Source organism: Ranitomeya variabilis, chromosome 3 (genome assembly GCF_051348905.1).
Source record: "Ranitomeya variabilis isolate aRanVar5 chromosome 3, aRanVar5.hap1, whole genome shotgun sequence".
Taxonomy (NCBI): domain Eukaryota; kingdom Metazoa; phylum Chordata; class Amphibia; order Anura; family Dendrobatidae; genus Ranitomeya; species Ranitomeya variabilis.
In genome coordinates this window covers 729066530-729081935 of record NC_135234.1, presented here as the reverse complement: position 1 = coordinate 729081935, position 15406 = coordinate 729066530, and the positions used below count along the sequence as shown (strand labels likewise).

The following is a 15406-nucleotide window of genomic DNA, read 5'->3' as shown; positions in this document are numbered from 1 at the left end:
TTCGCTAATTGGTCGCGGCCGGCCGAATCCTGTGTATTCAATGTATTATTCTAAAATCTTCATAAATAAACTGCATACATATTCTAGAATACCCGATGCGTTGGAATCGGGCCACCATCTAGTAGGTAATAAGTGTTTAATCACTGGTGGGACCCCCAATCTGAGAACAAGGGTCCTGTGTCCCCTGTTTTGATACCATTGTACTTTGCGCATGCGCAATACCGCCACGCTTTGTGTTCAGATCTAATACAAGTAGCCAAGCTCCAGGACCCTAGGGGTCTTAGGGTATGTTCACGTGTGTTCACGACGCGTTTTACAGCATTGACAAAATCGATGAGTTTTTGAAGTCTCATGCACACAATACTTATTATTTTTATTTATTTATTTTTTAAGTGCCTTTTTGGAGCCCTGTTGCATTTATGCCAAAACACAGCATGTCAAATTTTTTCATACATTTTCACATATTTAAAGGAATGTCGAGAAAAAAATGTGTGTACTGTATTCAGCGTTTTTACTGCCAACACTCTGGTTTTTGGTGCAGGGAAAAAAAAATGTTGCAGCTTTGCCACTTGTGATCATACCCTTAGGTGATTTAATTTTTGCAGGTTTTACTTAGCGCTAAATACTCTGAATTCCAAGTGTTTAATGGTATTTTTTTCTGAAGTGTGATCCCACATGAGATCTGGACGCAGGTGTCTTCGTCCCCTGAGGACCTTGTGTTACCGCGGCCAAGTCTTCACATAGTGTAATTATATTGTCAGGCTACGTCTGGGTAAATGTCACTTATAGCCTATGCTGGTGACAAAATCATATAGACGTCCATGTTATGTCAGCGGTCACACGGCTGGCGGTACAATATGTGCTGTATCACAGCTGTCACGTGCTGGCACCGTCGGAGATTTCCGAGACTTGTGCTACAGAGGCAGCGAGGGTCTCCACATTCTGTATAATGTAATTAATCCTGCGGATACTTTGCACATTGATGCTGCGCTAATTGCTTTTTTTAAAATTATTTTTGCCAAATTTATAATCTAAGCTTCCAACTGATTAAATTAAAATCAAGCTGTTTGCTCGTCATCATGTTACCCGTTGCCAAAATACAGGGAGATAGTCTAGCGTGCTTCCAACGATAAAAGGAGAAAAAAATATTTTTGGCACGTGCAAAACTACAACTCCTAGCATGCCCTCGTAGAAACGAGAGAGAATGGGAGAGATTTATCACAACTGGTGTAAAATGAAATGGAAGTAGTCATTTTGGGAAAATAAAAGGTTTGCTATGGACAACTGTTCCTTTTTTTTCCCCACTGTTTAGATACATTTTGCCCATTGTAAATTATGTGCAATCTGTATGTGTGTTGATTAAAAACATTATTAAAAGCTGATTTTGGGGCAGAGACTCTGATTCCAGTGATGTGTCACCTACTGGGCTGCTGGCTGCAGTTTTGATAAAATCCCTGTTTCCTGTGCTGTAGCGGTTCCCTGAATTCTGAGCCCTGTATTACCCCACCCGCACCGCTGATTGGCAGCTTGCTGACAATGCATAGCGTACACAAGAAGCTGGCAATCAGTGGTCGGGGTGTGGTTACATAGATTAGCCTGACTGGTCTGTATGTGAGACCTAGTCCTATAGTGATAATCTCCTGATGATAAAACTCTGATTGTATTGAAACCACAACACACAGCCTAATAAGTGATACATCCCTGGATGTAAAAGTTTACCTCCAGTCACTGGCGTCGACTGATGGGACTACTGCTCCAAGGAGCCTACGCCTGCTGCTGCTAATAACAATGAGAACAGGAGCAGATGATGGTAGTATTCATCAGCCAGCGCCTGCACTCCAAAAAAAACCAAAAAACTACTTGGGTTACACTGTATTTTTGATAACCAGCCAGGCAAATCTGACAACTGCGGGCTGCAACCCTAAGATGTCAACTTTAGCAAGGCTGGTTATCAAGAATAGAGGGATCGCCACACCTTTTTTTAAATTTTTATTTATTTTTAAATAAATACATTTAAAAAAATGACTTGGGGTCCCCCTCGTTTTTGACAACCAGCCAAGCTAAATCTGACTGGTAGGAGCTGGTATTCTCAGGCTGGTAAGGGCCCCCCTCAGCCTTAAAATAGCAGCCCACAGCTGCCCCAGAAAAGGCACATCTATTAGAGATGAGATTTCAGCGGTGATGTCACCAGCGCTGCACCGTGAGAAAAAGTATCACGGTGCAGCGCTGAGATCAGAGAGTTCACCCGGAGAAATTAGAAATTTCTCCCGGTGAACTCACATCTGCACAGTGAACCTTTTTGTCACTGTGCTAGCGGTGATTTCACAGAGGTCCCCGCAGTTCAGGGACCCGGCAGGGGACGCAGACTCAGTGACCAGCAGCAACTTTGATGATGTCACCGCTAGTCACTGAGGCTGAGTTTGCAGCAGCTCATTCCCCAGTGGTTCTCAGGCTGGATGGTCGCATCTTGGCACCGTCCAGGTTGAAAATGGTTTATCCCCAGACATGAATTATGGCGTGGGACAGAACGACGGACAGGTGAGGCATACAGTTGTTTTTTTTTTAGACGACTCTAAAATACTAAGCCGTGATGTCACCGGACAATACAAAGGTGACATCAACCCCACAAATATGAACCCCACTTGCCACCGCTACAGGGCAAGTGGGAAGAGCCGGGCAAAGTGCCAGAATTGGCGCATCTAATAGATATGCCTTTTCTGGACAGATGCGGGCTGCTATTTTTGGGCTGGGGCGGGACTATATCCATGGCCCCTTACCAGCCTGAGAATGCCAGCCCCCAGCTGTCTGCTTTAGCAAGGCTGGTTGTCAAAAATGGGGGACCCCACACCGTTTTTGTAAATTATTTATTTAAATAAAAAATGTGACATAAGGTCCCCTCTAGTCCTGGTAACCAACCTTGCTAATGCTGACAGCTGAGGGTTGCAGTCTGACTGGTTATCAAAAATACAGAGGAACCCTCGCCGTTTTTTTTTTTTTTTTTTAGAGCGCCGGCTGATGAACACTCCCATCAGCCGCTGCCTGCTCTCTGTTATTAGCGGTAGCAGGCGTAGGCTGATGTGAGTAGTAGTCCCATCAGCCAGCGCCAGTGAACAGAGGTAAACTTTTTACCTCTGATCACAGCTGCGGGCTCACACTTTGACAGTGTGGGATCCGCGGTTGTCTGACTGACACCGATCAGAGGCAGTGTTTGCCACACTGTCATGCACATGACGACATATGAAACTCCTCGTGTATGAGGGGCCGAACCCGAACAGTAACACGGGCTTCCTGATGAAGTTCATGCTTGAACAGTAGGTGTACGGTACGGACGCTGAACTTTACTATTCGGGTTCGCCAATCTCTACTCATGAGCTCTGTATAGCCCCGACCACTGATTGGCTGCTTTCTGCCTATGTACAGTGTACACAGAAAGCTGCAAATCAGTGATGTAGGCGTGGTTATACAGAGCTCGGCATTCCGAGAACTGGTACATCTGCAACAGATAAAAAGGAGTTTTATCAAAACTATAGCTAGCAGCCCAGTAAGTGACACATCACTGGAATTGGAGTCCCTGTCTCTACATTATGCTGCTCTCAGCAAAAGCCTAGTTATAGATTCTCTTGAAAGCAAATCTGCTGAATCCTGTACCGAAGATGCAAAATTAACATTGAGAAAATATAAAAAGGATTAGAGAGAGACCTGTTTCACTATCGATAATCAGTTACACAGAACATAAGTAGTATATTCTAAGGAGACGGTTTATGTGCAGAGGTTGCATAACCAGGGGAAACTCCCTGAATACGTTTAGGAAATGACTCCACTATAATTAGATCAGATAATAAACCGCCCGACTGATGACTCTTTACAAATAATTTCCATTGAAAGAAGACAGCCATGCGGAAGGAACGGATAAGCTGATTACTGCCGGTTACTTTCAAGGTGGAGGAGACGAGATGGGGTCAGATCAGTTAATTTAGAGTATGGAGGAGACACCAGGATCTGTGAAATGGTGTCAGGCAGAAGCGTATGGTACGGCGTGATTAATGTGCTAGGAGTCAGGAAAGGGATAATAAATGGGAAAATGTCGGAGAATCTTATCTGGAGGACTAAAGAAAACCATGAGCCCTTCCACAGTCATTCCCTCACGTTAGGTCATCCGATCTAAAAGTCTTCCAAAAATCCATGTGGCTTCTACTCGGCAAACCTAAAATATGATCATTGATTGCAGCAAAAAGCATCATGCGCCAAACACCGAAATGAAAGGTTATTTACCAAGTAGTAAAGGCAAAGGATGAGGCGTCTTCTGTCCATCAGGTTACAGCAAGATAGCTCGTAGCTCCGAGCCAAGGAGTGAATCCTGTTAGCGTCAAATTGCTGCACAATGAAATTCAGCTCTAGCAATACAACCAGGATGCCGCATCAGGTACACGGGCTATGGCGTCTGGAAGATGAAAACTGACACCATGTCCAATGACCTTGTACATTATTGACGGTCTGCAGCGGTGGCGGCACATCGATAGATAGACTCACCGGCCTGGAAATAGTCCCCTTATAGAGTGGAGTTAACAACCGTATACTGTATTGTCATGACCCGTCTAGTTTACTTGTAGGTGTGAGATATGGGAAAATGATATCTAATTGATATCATTTTGATATCTGATGGAATGCCCTGTCAGATGCAGTGGCCCAAAGATGCTCGCTCCAAACTCAGCCTCCACCTTTGGCATTCCCTACGGCCAAAAAGCAAGTCAAATACAACGGGATCTCGTTATCCAGCGAAGGCACTTCCTTGGACAGAGCAGACCAATGTTTTTCTTTAGCCCAAGCAAATAGGCTTTTTAAGCTCTCTCCAGGGAGGGCGAAAGACCATAGACCCTGTGTCTCCCAGCACCAAGTTCCACAATTATCACAGAGGTGTGAATTCTTGTGCAGCACCAGCCAACTGGAGTCCTTGTTTGACTCAAGCAGACTGTGCACCACAGATCCCAGACCAACGCAGGGCTCTGAGGTATTGAATCTGGAAAATGACCGATAATAACAGAATACAATATCTCTGAGCCTAGCCAAGCACATAATCGGAATCTGCATTCCTTCCCCCACAGGCTCGTATCCTGCAGCAACCTGTAGAACTCTGCGTTATTGAGTTATAAAGCATAGCTACCAGGAATAACATACGGTAGGCATATTTGGTCTCGCTGCACAGATAAAATCCAGCAGAACCCAGTGGCACCGCTGTCTTAGGTAGACCCTCGGGCGGAAAGTTATGAGCATCCACGGTTCTGGACAGAAAACCATACTCTCAGATTTGGGAGGAGATACTCTGCACAAGCCCACGGGTGGGCGCAACGTGTGGGAGGAGGCAGCCTAGGGGAAAATAGGCAGCTCCTCATTTTGGACTCAGTCTTTTTCTGGCAAGTGGCCCATTAGCTGATGTGGTCAGAGAATCATATAACAAAGATTTGAACCTGTGATCCATCAGCGCCTCCCTGTGGTCACATGCTACATAACCCGGTAATTGCAATCTATCTGTAACCTACCCATGCACTACACTCCTGACTTTATACCTGTATATCTGCACTATTTGCCCTCGATGCAGTTCCCTGACTGACCTGGGGCAAGTGGTGGCGCTATAGAGCTGATCCCTGCTGGGTTCTTCTCTCCCCTCCCCAGAGGTGGGTAAAGTCGACACACCCCTTCCTCTGTACGATCCGTCACAGTTGGTTATCTGTGATGTTAAACACTTTGGTGAAACGAATCAAACAAATCTTTGTGCTAAAAATATACTAACACGTCCGAATTAAATAGGAAATCCTTAAACAATCAAGTAAACCGGTTGTTGAATTTTTCTTTAAAAGTTGAGTTTGGTCCAAATTTGATAGCAGAGCTCAGTTTTCAAAGCTCAAGGATCCAGATCTCTCATTTCCCTTCATATAGCCATAGACTTATTATAAGACAAGTTTTCAATGGAGTTCAATCAGAGATTTCCATTCCGTTACGCTCTTTATGAAATTTAGGCAAAGACCTCGGCCAGTTGGTAGCAGGAATGACAGGTTTTCTAGCCTTGAAGACCATTAGGCCATGTGCACACGTCAGGATTTCTTGCAGAAATTTCCTGAAGAAAACCGGAAATTTTCTGCAAGAAATCCGCATTTTTTTTTTGTGTTTTTTTTTCCCTTTTTTTGCGTTTTTTTTTTTTTTTAGCATTTTGCAAGCGAAATTAGCTTGCAGAATGCTAAAGTTTTCCAAGCGATCTGTAGCATCGCATGGAAAACTGACATTGTTTGACAAGTGTGACCAACTTTTTACTATAGATGCAGCTTATACAGCATCAATAGTAAAAAGATATGTTAAAAATAATAAAAAAATTAAAAAATGGTTATACTCACCCTCTGCAGACAGCCGATCTCCTCAGCGGTGTCCGTTCCTATAGATGGTGTGTGCAGGACCTTCCATGATGTCGCGGTCTTGTAACCGCGACGTCATCACGGTCATGTGACTGCGACGTCATCGCAGGTCCTTCACACGCACCATCTATAGGAACGGAAGCGGCAGCATGCACCGATGAGAGGCGGGAATACTCCGGGGGCCATCGAAGGTGAGTATATCACTATTTTTTATTTTAATTCTTTTTTTTTTTTTTTACCAATTATACGGTGCCCAGTCCGTGGAGGAGAGTCTCCTCTCCTCCACCCTGGGTACCAACCGTACATGATCCGCTTACTTCCCGCATGGTGGGCATAGCCCCGTGCGGGAAGTAAGCAGGTCAGTGCATTCCCAGGTGTGCGGAATCCCCGCAATTCCGCAAATTTAATGAACATGTTGCTTTTTTTTCTGCGATGTGATTTTTTTCGCGGAAAAAAATGCAACATTTGCACAAGAAATGCGGAATACACTTAAAATAATGGGAGGCATATGTAAGCGTTTTTTTCGCGTTTTTATAGCGAAAAAACGCGAAAAATACTGAACGTGTGCACATGGCCTTATTGTGTTTTGTCAAGGCCTAACCTGGGATGCAGAGTCATTCTTTGCCCTTAAAAAGAACCTATCAGCAGGGTTTTGCTGAGTAAACTACAGGCATTGTCATGTTGCCGCTGCTATAATGATTAAAATGATACCTGGGGTGAAGAAATCAGTCTTGTAGGCGGGCAGACCTGTGGACAGGTCTTTCCTTTGTTTCTCTGGCTTAGAGCAGGAAGATAAGACTCTGCCTACAGTCCCGCCCCTGTGCATGGGCATCTCATTAACTGAACAACTCACTGATTACACAAGAACCACAAGACAGATTTCTTCTCCCCATGTATCATTTTAATCAGTTTAACACTGCCAACCTGACAGTGTCAGTTTACTTAGCAAAATCCTGCTGACAGGTTCGCTTTAAGAATTCACGTCAGTTACCCAGGAAAGTTTTTTTTCTATTTCATCGCACGTAACAAAAAAAGAAAAATGTGTGCCGGGAACAAAACACATCAATATGTTGATAAAAAAATAGATTTTGAATAAATGAATAAAAAAAAAATATAAACAGTACAATTTTTAGCAAACACCTGAAAAACAGACACAGGCAACTACAAGATTGGTGGCTGAGGTAGTCAGAAAAGTCTGTCAAACTTTCACAAGTACATATGTGCATAAATACTATCAGCTCACCCACCAAGAGACCCGACGCGCGTTTCACCACTGATGAAGCAGTGGTGAAACGTGTGGAGTCTCTGGGTGAGTGAGCTGATCGTATTTATGGATTACTGATCTCTCTTTGTATACTCTGTATAATCCCCTATCTGTAATTACTACTTTTTATTAGTCATTACTATTTATTTTGCATATTGGAAGGTGATTTAGTACTATGCATACATGCAGTAATGGACTAGCTAACAGATATGTGAAGTCATCTTATGGTTACTTTTCTGACTAGCTCACCCACCAATCTTTTAGTAAGGGGTCACTGAACTAATAAATACCCTTTGTTAGATCCATTTACTTATATACATGTGATATCTGAAGCAAAAACTAAATTTTTATTACACAGAAAATAATGGACCGGCACTACTAAATGTACAAGTATAGGCGGTTAATGTAGGTATTACTTGAACTATTTGGCTTTCAAGCCAGTTATATTGTGGCTATCAATTGGTGCTCAATGGGTCAAATGGACTGTTCTAAGGTACACAGAGCGCCACAGGTTTTTTTTCTAACTTTTATTGTACCTCTGAAAATAAAATAAAAAATGTTCCCCTGAGGAAGCCTCTCAATGTGGCGAAACATGTTGAGTGATGTTTTAACTACATAAGCCTTATGCATCAATTAAATTTGTGTATACGGATTGTCATATTGGATTCATTCTTAAGGTAGCAATGCAAAATAATTAGACTAGTGCTTCACTCCATAATTAGTATGTATAGGTAATGAATGAATAATTTCTGAGTGAGTTTATGCATAAATTGGATCTAGATATAGGTACGTATCAGGCTATCCTTGCAAGAAATAACCTACAAATATAAGAACTAGATTGTGCTTCCGTTATTTCTTTTTAATTCCGAGGTGATCCTTTCATGTTGTGTAGTATTTTTTTTTTTTTTCGGTTGGGTACATTTTAGCCTTAGATGATACCATATATAAATTATAGCTTAGTTTATAAAGAGTATACAGTATATTAATTCAGTGGCTTCTAATTGGCCAATGAATCAGAAGTAGATTAAACATTGAAATGCCCCCACTCTACTTGGGTCTTCAGATAGTCTCCAACAGTTGGTCCCAAAACCAATAGTGGGCCAGACAGAAGTCTGAACCGATACGAGTCTGCAGGTCGTAGATTAGGAGGTTGGTTAGATCTCGGAACATGGAAAGCTCAGATTTCTGCTTGTCCGAGCTCGCGAAGTCAAACAGTAAATAACCAAAAAAAGACAACAGGAACTTGGGCTGCAAACTCACCACAGTTGGGACTTAACCAAATCCTGGCATATTGGTCTTGGAAAGTGAAGTCACTCTCTGAACATCGTCTTAATCATTCGGCTGGATGACGGTGTTGATTGTTATGGGACATCATGACTTTGGGCAGGACTAGTCAACGCTTTCTTGGATGGGCCAGTGATGTAGTAGTTTGTTTTGACTCCTATTAAGCAACAACCAGTAGATTCTTTAAGGCCCCATAAAGGTCTACTGTGAAAGTTTTATGCCTCTCGCAGCACATTTTGGACCTAAAAACGACCCATCATCTGGATTTGTACCCATTAGGCCTTCAACTTTCTTATTTTTTTGTTATGACTATTTCTTCTAGGTATATTTGTGTCTTCCCAACCACCTTTCCCTCACGGAAGGACATTGTCTGATCGTTCCTTTACAACACTACACTGCAGCGACGCTTCTGGATGAAGACATATGGAATGAAATTCAGGTGATGATGCAGTCTCGATTTTCATAATTTTAATTGACAAGGTTGAAAAAAATAAAACAAGTCTATAAAGTAGCAGCATAGTAGCATATTCCTAGAAAAAACCCAGAGAGGCAGATGACAATTGGCCAATGTTAAGGGAAAAACTCACGATGCTGCTCTTTAAACCCTTGCATTTTTTTTTTTTATTTTGGCTCCCTGCTAGACGGCTCTATTAATGTTTTTTGACTTTCACGTTCTAGATGTTCCGTAAAACATTGGTCAGGCTGTTTGCCGATAAAGGACTGGACTGCGTCTTTCTGGAAACAAACATAAACTTAAAAAAACGCTTTCATCTGGTCTATGAATGTATTCCCCTGCCGAAGGAGGTGGGAGATATGGCACCCATTTATTTCAAGGTGGGTAAACTTCACAGATTTTATTAGTAAAGGGATTTACTCTTACAAATATGTCTAAAATCTGCTAGTATTGTTTCAGTACAGTCCCACCCAACCAATCCCCTCCCCAACATCACCGCCACCTTTATTAAAATGTATAACTAGACGCTAGAACTCAGGACCACATGTAGCAGGGAAAGAATGGATTGTCTAGTTTGTTCTATGACTTCTATATTATCACACATTATTATTTCTTCTAATAAAATACTAGGTAATTTGTCTGCCAAGGTGTCCCATGTCCTGCATAGCTGTCATTTCATTCTCGCATATTCCTCTCCTCTCTAGTCTGTGACTCTTGGAATATATGGGGAAGTGTAAAAATAATATTCCAAAATAAATCACAAGTCTGAAAATTATTTTAACTTCTTTCTTCTTCTTCCATTCTTCCTCCTCCTTCTTGTTCCATCTGCTGGGTCTTTTCTCTTTCTTCTTTTTTCTCTTTTTTCCCTTTCTCTTATCGTCGTCTTTTGTGTTTGATTTCTCTTCCCTTTTTTGTCACACCTCCCCCCCCTTTTCATCTCCTCCTCCCCCCCTTTTCATCTCCTCCCCCCCCTTTTCATCTCCTCCCCCCCTTTTCATCTCCTCCCCCCCCTTTTCATCTCCTCCCCCCCCTTTTGTCTCCTTCCTCTTTTTGTCTCCTCCCCCCTTTTCGTCTCCCCCATTTTTGTGTCACTCGCCCCCTTTTCGTCTCCCTCGCCCCCTTTTCGTCTCCCTCGCCCCCTTTTCGTGTCCCTCGCCCCCTTTTCGTGTCCCTCGCCCCCTTTTCGTGTCCCTCGCCCCCTTTTCGCCTCCCTCGCCCCCTTTTCGCCTCCCTCGCCCCCTTTTCGCCTCCCTCGCCCCCTTTTCGCCTCCCTCGCCCCCTTTTCGCCTCCCTCGCCCCCTTTTCGCCTCCCTCGCCCCCTTTTCGCCTCCCTCGCCCCCTTTTCGCCTCCCTCGCCCCCTTTTCGCCTCCCTCGCCCCCTTTTCGCCTCCCTCGCCCCCTTTTTTATTCCTCCTTTCTCCATATATTATGTATTAGATACACTTGTGTCATAGCTTCTATTCTTATCCTACACAGATCTCGCTGACATGATATAAATTGATCAGGCTTCTGGTGTTCTCTCTTTTTTTTTTTTTTTTTTTTTTGTGTTAAACACGCTCTATTCTGCTAATCAGGAGCAATGATTCCTGTGTGAACAAAGCCTCCTTTTGCAGTCTTCAATTTCCAGATTCCATCCACTATTTATTGCATTAGTTTTCCACAGCTTTATAGAAATGATACATGAAAAAGAAGAAAACAATAGTTGAGACTTTTCTGTTCCATATCTGAATAATCTTCCAGTCTCCAGCATAATAAGTTCATCTCTTGCCCGTCTGGAATCCTGAAGTAATGTGAAATCTTGTAACGAGCAGAGTGAAGATCACATCTTTTCATTCAGAGACTGGTTCCGCGTATGGAGGGATTTCCTGCGAACCCCGGAGAAACTCATTATCCCCGAGTTATTGGAGGTTATTGCAGACATAAATCACACCTCCATGTGTTCAGAGGTGAAGTACATTGCAAATGGAACTCGGAAGACGCAATTGTCACCGCGTGTCCGGAAACACATCCACTGAAGTGACACCGAGCCCGGGGGAGATTTCATTAGGCAAAAACCAGCCGACATGACATTTCCTCCTGACACTTGCTGGCCTTCGTGCCCGCTCCTTTACCACCTTCGCTTGTTACCGTTTTTTATAGACTTCGGGTGAGATGATGGCGGATGTTCATGACATGAGCAGTACTAACCATTAAAGTACCGTACCATGTGTCCTCTGATGGAATACAAAAGGTATAAAAAGCGTAAAAATGTCTGAATAAGATATATTTTTGCGTTAAGTTATATCCCATGTTGCCCCATTTCCAGCTGCCGTTTTCAAACCTGCACGAGTAGCGCTTATTTTATGTGACTTCTGAGCCTACCGATCAAAGAAATCAGCAGGATTCTGGATTTTACTCACTGATTTGTTCATGGAAAATCCACAGTAACAGACACGTGGGTGACAACATATCAAACCTCAGCCACATGTTCCTTTCTGCTTATAGTGCGTATAAAATGAGAAAAGAAAGCCTGTATAGTCCCCGTACCAATTGTCTGCATCCCTTGGCCGATTGTTTCCCCCCCCCCGAACCCCATTCGGTCTCTAGTTAATGGTCTCCAGCTACAATTAGGTTAGAAATGAGTCCGTGGCACTCGCCCACGGACGATCAATCTTCTTTAATTTCATTTATGGTGCACAACAGTGGAAAATCAATGGAATGACCAAACGAATCCTTGACAAAGCCTCTGTCGAAGCGAAACCGATGTAGGTCGGCGTGCTGTTTGTCCTCCTATTGAATTTACGTTTTTCTTTTCATCGTTTTAGTTATTAATTTTTATTTTTTCCTTTAAATCGTCATTGGAAAAACTGCAGTAAAATCTGTGCTATTTTCCGCTTCAGATTCCTGGTCAGATTTGCGGTGGAATTTCTGCAGGATTTTCCCTATGTGTATGCTCAGGCCTTGCAGTCTAGAGTAGTGTGCGGCAGGCATTGTCCTTGAGAATCCATATGATAGTCCTAACCTTATAAATGGGGCTGCATTAAATTACACCAGGGTGCCATGAGCTGTGTTCCTGACACCACCTCAGTCCGATATAAGGCACTCAGCCCTGTCCTATCATTTACCTTATCCGCAGCGGTCCTAGGGGCCGGCCGCATAGTAATCAGATATTGCTAGCCTATACTAATGATAAGCCATCGATATCACAGTTTTTAAATAATATTTTTTTATTTTAGTGCTCTTTTATTTATTTTTTTATCGATCTATTCTTAAAGGGGTATTCCCATCTCCAATATCCTATCCCACTATGTAGTAGGTGTAATAATAATAATATTAGCAAATACCTCCAATTAGAAATGTAGTATAGTTTTTCTGATTCGCTATGTCTTTCCTCATTCGCAGGCATTGCAGGACCTTATATATCCATGGTTACGACCACTAGCAACTAGCTAACTGTCCCTATATCAGTGGTCGTAACCATGGATACATAAGGTCCTGCAATGCCTGCACATGAGGAAAGAGTCACAGCACATCAGAAGAACTATTCTAAATTTCTAATTGGAGGTATTTGCTAATATTATTATTATTACACCTACTCTACATATTGGGATAGGATCTTGGAGATGGGAATACCTCTCTAACTCTACACTTTAATAATCACGATTTTCTTTTTTTGACACAGAAAGCAATTCTGGAATCTGACGAGGAATGGTCTATGAATAAGAAGCTAATAGACCTGTCTACAAAGGATGTTCGGCGATCTGTAAGTAGCCTGCTGGTCTTATTAATCTCCTCGGCAATGTCCGCTATGGCCCTAATGTGCAGGGTTCATGGGGTCACGCTATCATCGTCTGAGGTGGGGGATGTATGGGGGGTGCAGGTGCTACACTGGACCGCCAAGATACAATGTTCAGAATTCATCTAGTTATGGTTTGCACAGTGGACGCCTATATCATGGACGATCCAGGCAGTGGGCATAATGGGTAACTTTGGGGTCCCATATCAAGTGTTGGACCGCACTCTACAAAAATCGCATCCAGGAAACAATAATATATGAACAGTATATGATTATTCTGGTCCCCAGTCATCTAATCTTTCCTTGTTCGTCCACTAAGTTCTTTGCTACCTCCCTCTTCCCTTCAATCCCAATTAATGTCTGCACATATCAGTACTGGGTTGAGCTGGGCCTTCAGGACGCCATAGTAGCTTTTGGGCCAAATGCCCTATTAGTTAGACCTAAGCTTGGCTCCCACCTGCAGGGAATAGGCTACTAGAGGCGACTCTTTCCATTTTTGGCACAAGTGAGCTGGTACCTCTTGCCTCATCGCCATTACCCATCTTTATCTTGAAAATCAGAGACGTTCCCTGTTCCTCTGTTTGAGAAAAATTGCTCTGCTCCATCGTTGAATTGTCTAAGGTTATGATGTACTGCACTTACAGTGAAGGAAATAAGTATTTGATCCCTTGCTGATTTTGTAAGTTTGCTCACTGACAAAGACATGAACAGTCTATAATTTTAAGGGTCAGTTAATTTTAACATTGAGAGATAGAATCTCAAAAATAAAATCCAGAAAATCGCATTGTACAAATTATATAAATTTACATTTTGCAGTGAGAAATAAGTATTTGATCCCTCTGGCAAACAAGAATTAATACTTGGTGGCAAAACCCTTGTTGGCAAGCACATCAGTCAGACGTTCTTTGTAGTTGATGATGAGGTTTGCGCACGTCAGGAGGAATTTTGGTCCACTCTTCTTTGCAGATCATCTCTAAATCATTAATATTTTGAGGCTGTCGCTTGGCAATTCGTAGCTTCAACTCTCTCCATAAGTTTTCTATGGGATTAAGGTCTGGAGACTGGCTAGGCCACTCCATGACCTTAATGTGCTGCTTTTTGAGCCACTCCTTTACTGCCTTGACTGTATGTTTTGGGTTATTGTCTTGCTGGAAAACCCAGCCATGACCCTTTTTTAATTTCCTGGCGGATGGAAGGAGGTTGTCACTCAGGATTTTACGGTATGTGACTCCATCCATTCTCCCATTGATGCGGTATGATCTTGTCCCTGACATCCTCCTTATAAAGTTCTTTGGTCTTGCCCATGTTGTAGAGGTTAGAGTCTGACTGATTGATTAATTCAGTCTGTGGACAGGAGTCTTTCATAAAGGTGACTATGTAAGACAGCTGTCTAATGCAGGTAACGAGTTGATTAGGAGCGTCTAACTGGTCTGTACGAGCCAGAACTCTTAATGGTTGGTAGGGGATCAAATTCTTATTTCTCACTGCAAAATGTAAATTTATATAATTTATACAATGTGATTTTCTGGATTTTATTTTTGATATTCTATCTCAAAATGTTAAAATTAACCTACCCTGAAAATTATAGACTGTTCATGTTTTTGTCAGTGGGCAAACTTACAAAATTAGCAAGGGATCAAATACTTATTTCCTTCACTGTATGAGGATAACCTTGCTTAGACTCTTACACATTAGAGGTGCACGAGTCTGGTGACTGAACGTGTGCAGGTATCTTTGCATAGTGACATGTCATGTGGGGGTGATACCCGCCTCTTGTGTGCATTACCGGCAGAGCGCGCGTCACGGCACTGTGCACCTCCTATGTCGACATAAGCAGAATACATAGGATAGGTGCGTGATGCCTCTCAGTGGCACACAATATCTGGAACCGTGGCGTCACCGACCTCACAATTCGATGTCTCTAAGACCTCTGTTCTAAGCTGAGCGCCGTTACGGCTGTGCGGACTCCCTGGGCTCTCGTTGGAATGGTCAGATCCTGAATCGCTCTGCCCGATCATCGAGACCTCTGCAGCCGTACAGCGATGGCGGCATGTTCCTTTCTATTCCACCTTCTGAGAGAGAAGCGCAAAGCTGAAATATTGCCGCTTTGTCTCCTGTTACAGCCAGAACAAGTCCAGATCTGTAGCTTTAACCCTTTCCACGAGGGATCCCAAAATTGACCTTTTGGGTACCTTAGTGCACTGAGGATACTGACATTAACCTGA

At 42.9% G+C, this 15406-nt stretch overlaps 1 protein-coding gene across 1 annotated transcript in view; it reads left to right on the top strand.

Annotated features, from left to right (window-relative positions):
• CWF19L2 (CWF19 like cell cycle control factor 2) overlaps nt 1-15406 on the top strand; it is a 125723-nt gene that overhangs the window by 94573 nt on the left and 15744 nt on the right. Inside the window, exons 14-16 of the mRNA XM_077298403.1 lie at nt 9275-9391; nt 9631-9786; nt 13068-13148. Of these exons, the coding sequence (XP_077154518.1) occupies nt 9275-9391; nt 9631-9786; nt 13068-13148 (354 nt within the window). The remainder of the gene's footprint in view (nt 1-9274; nt 9392-9630; nt 9787-13067; nt 13149-15406) is intronic.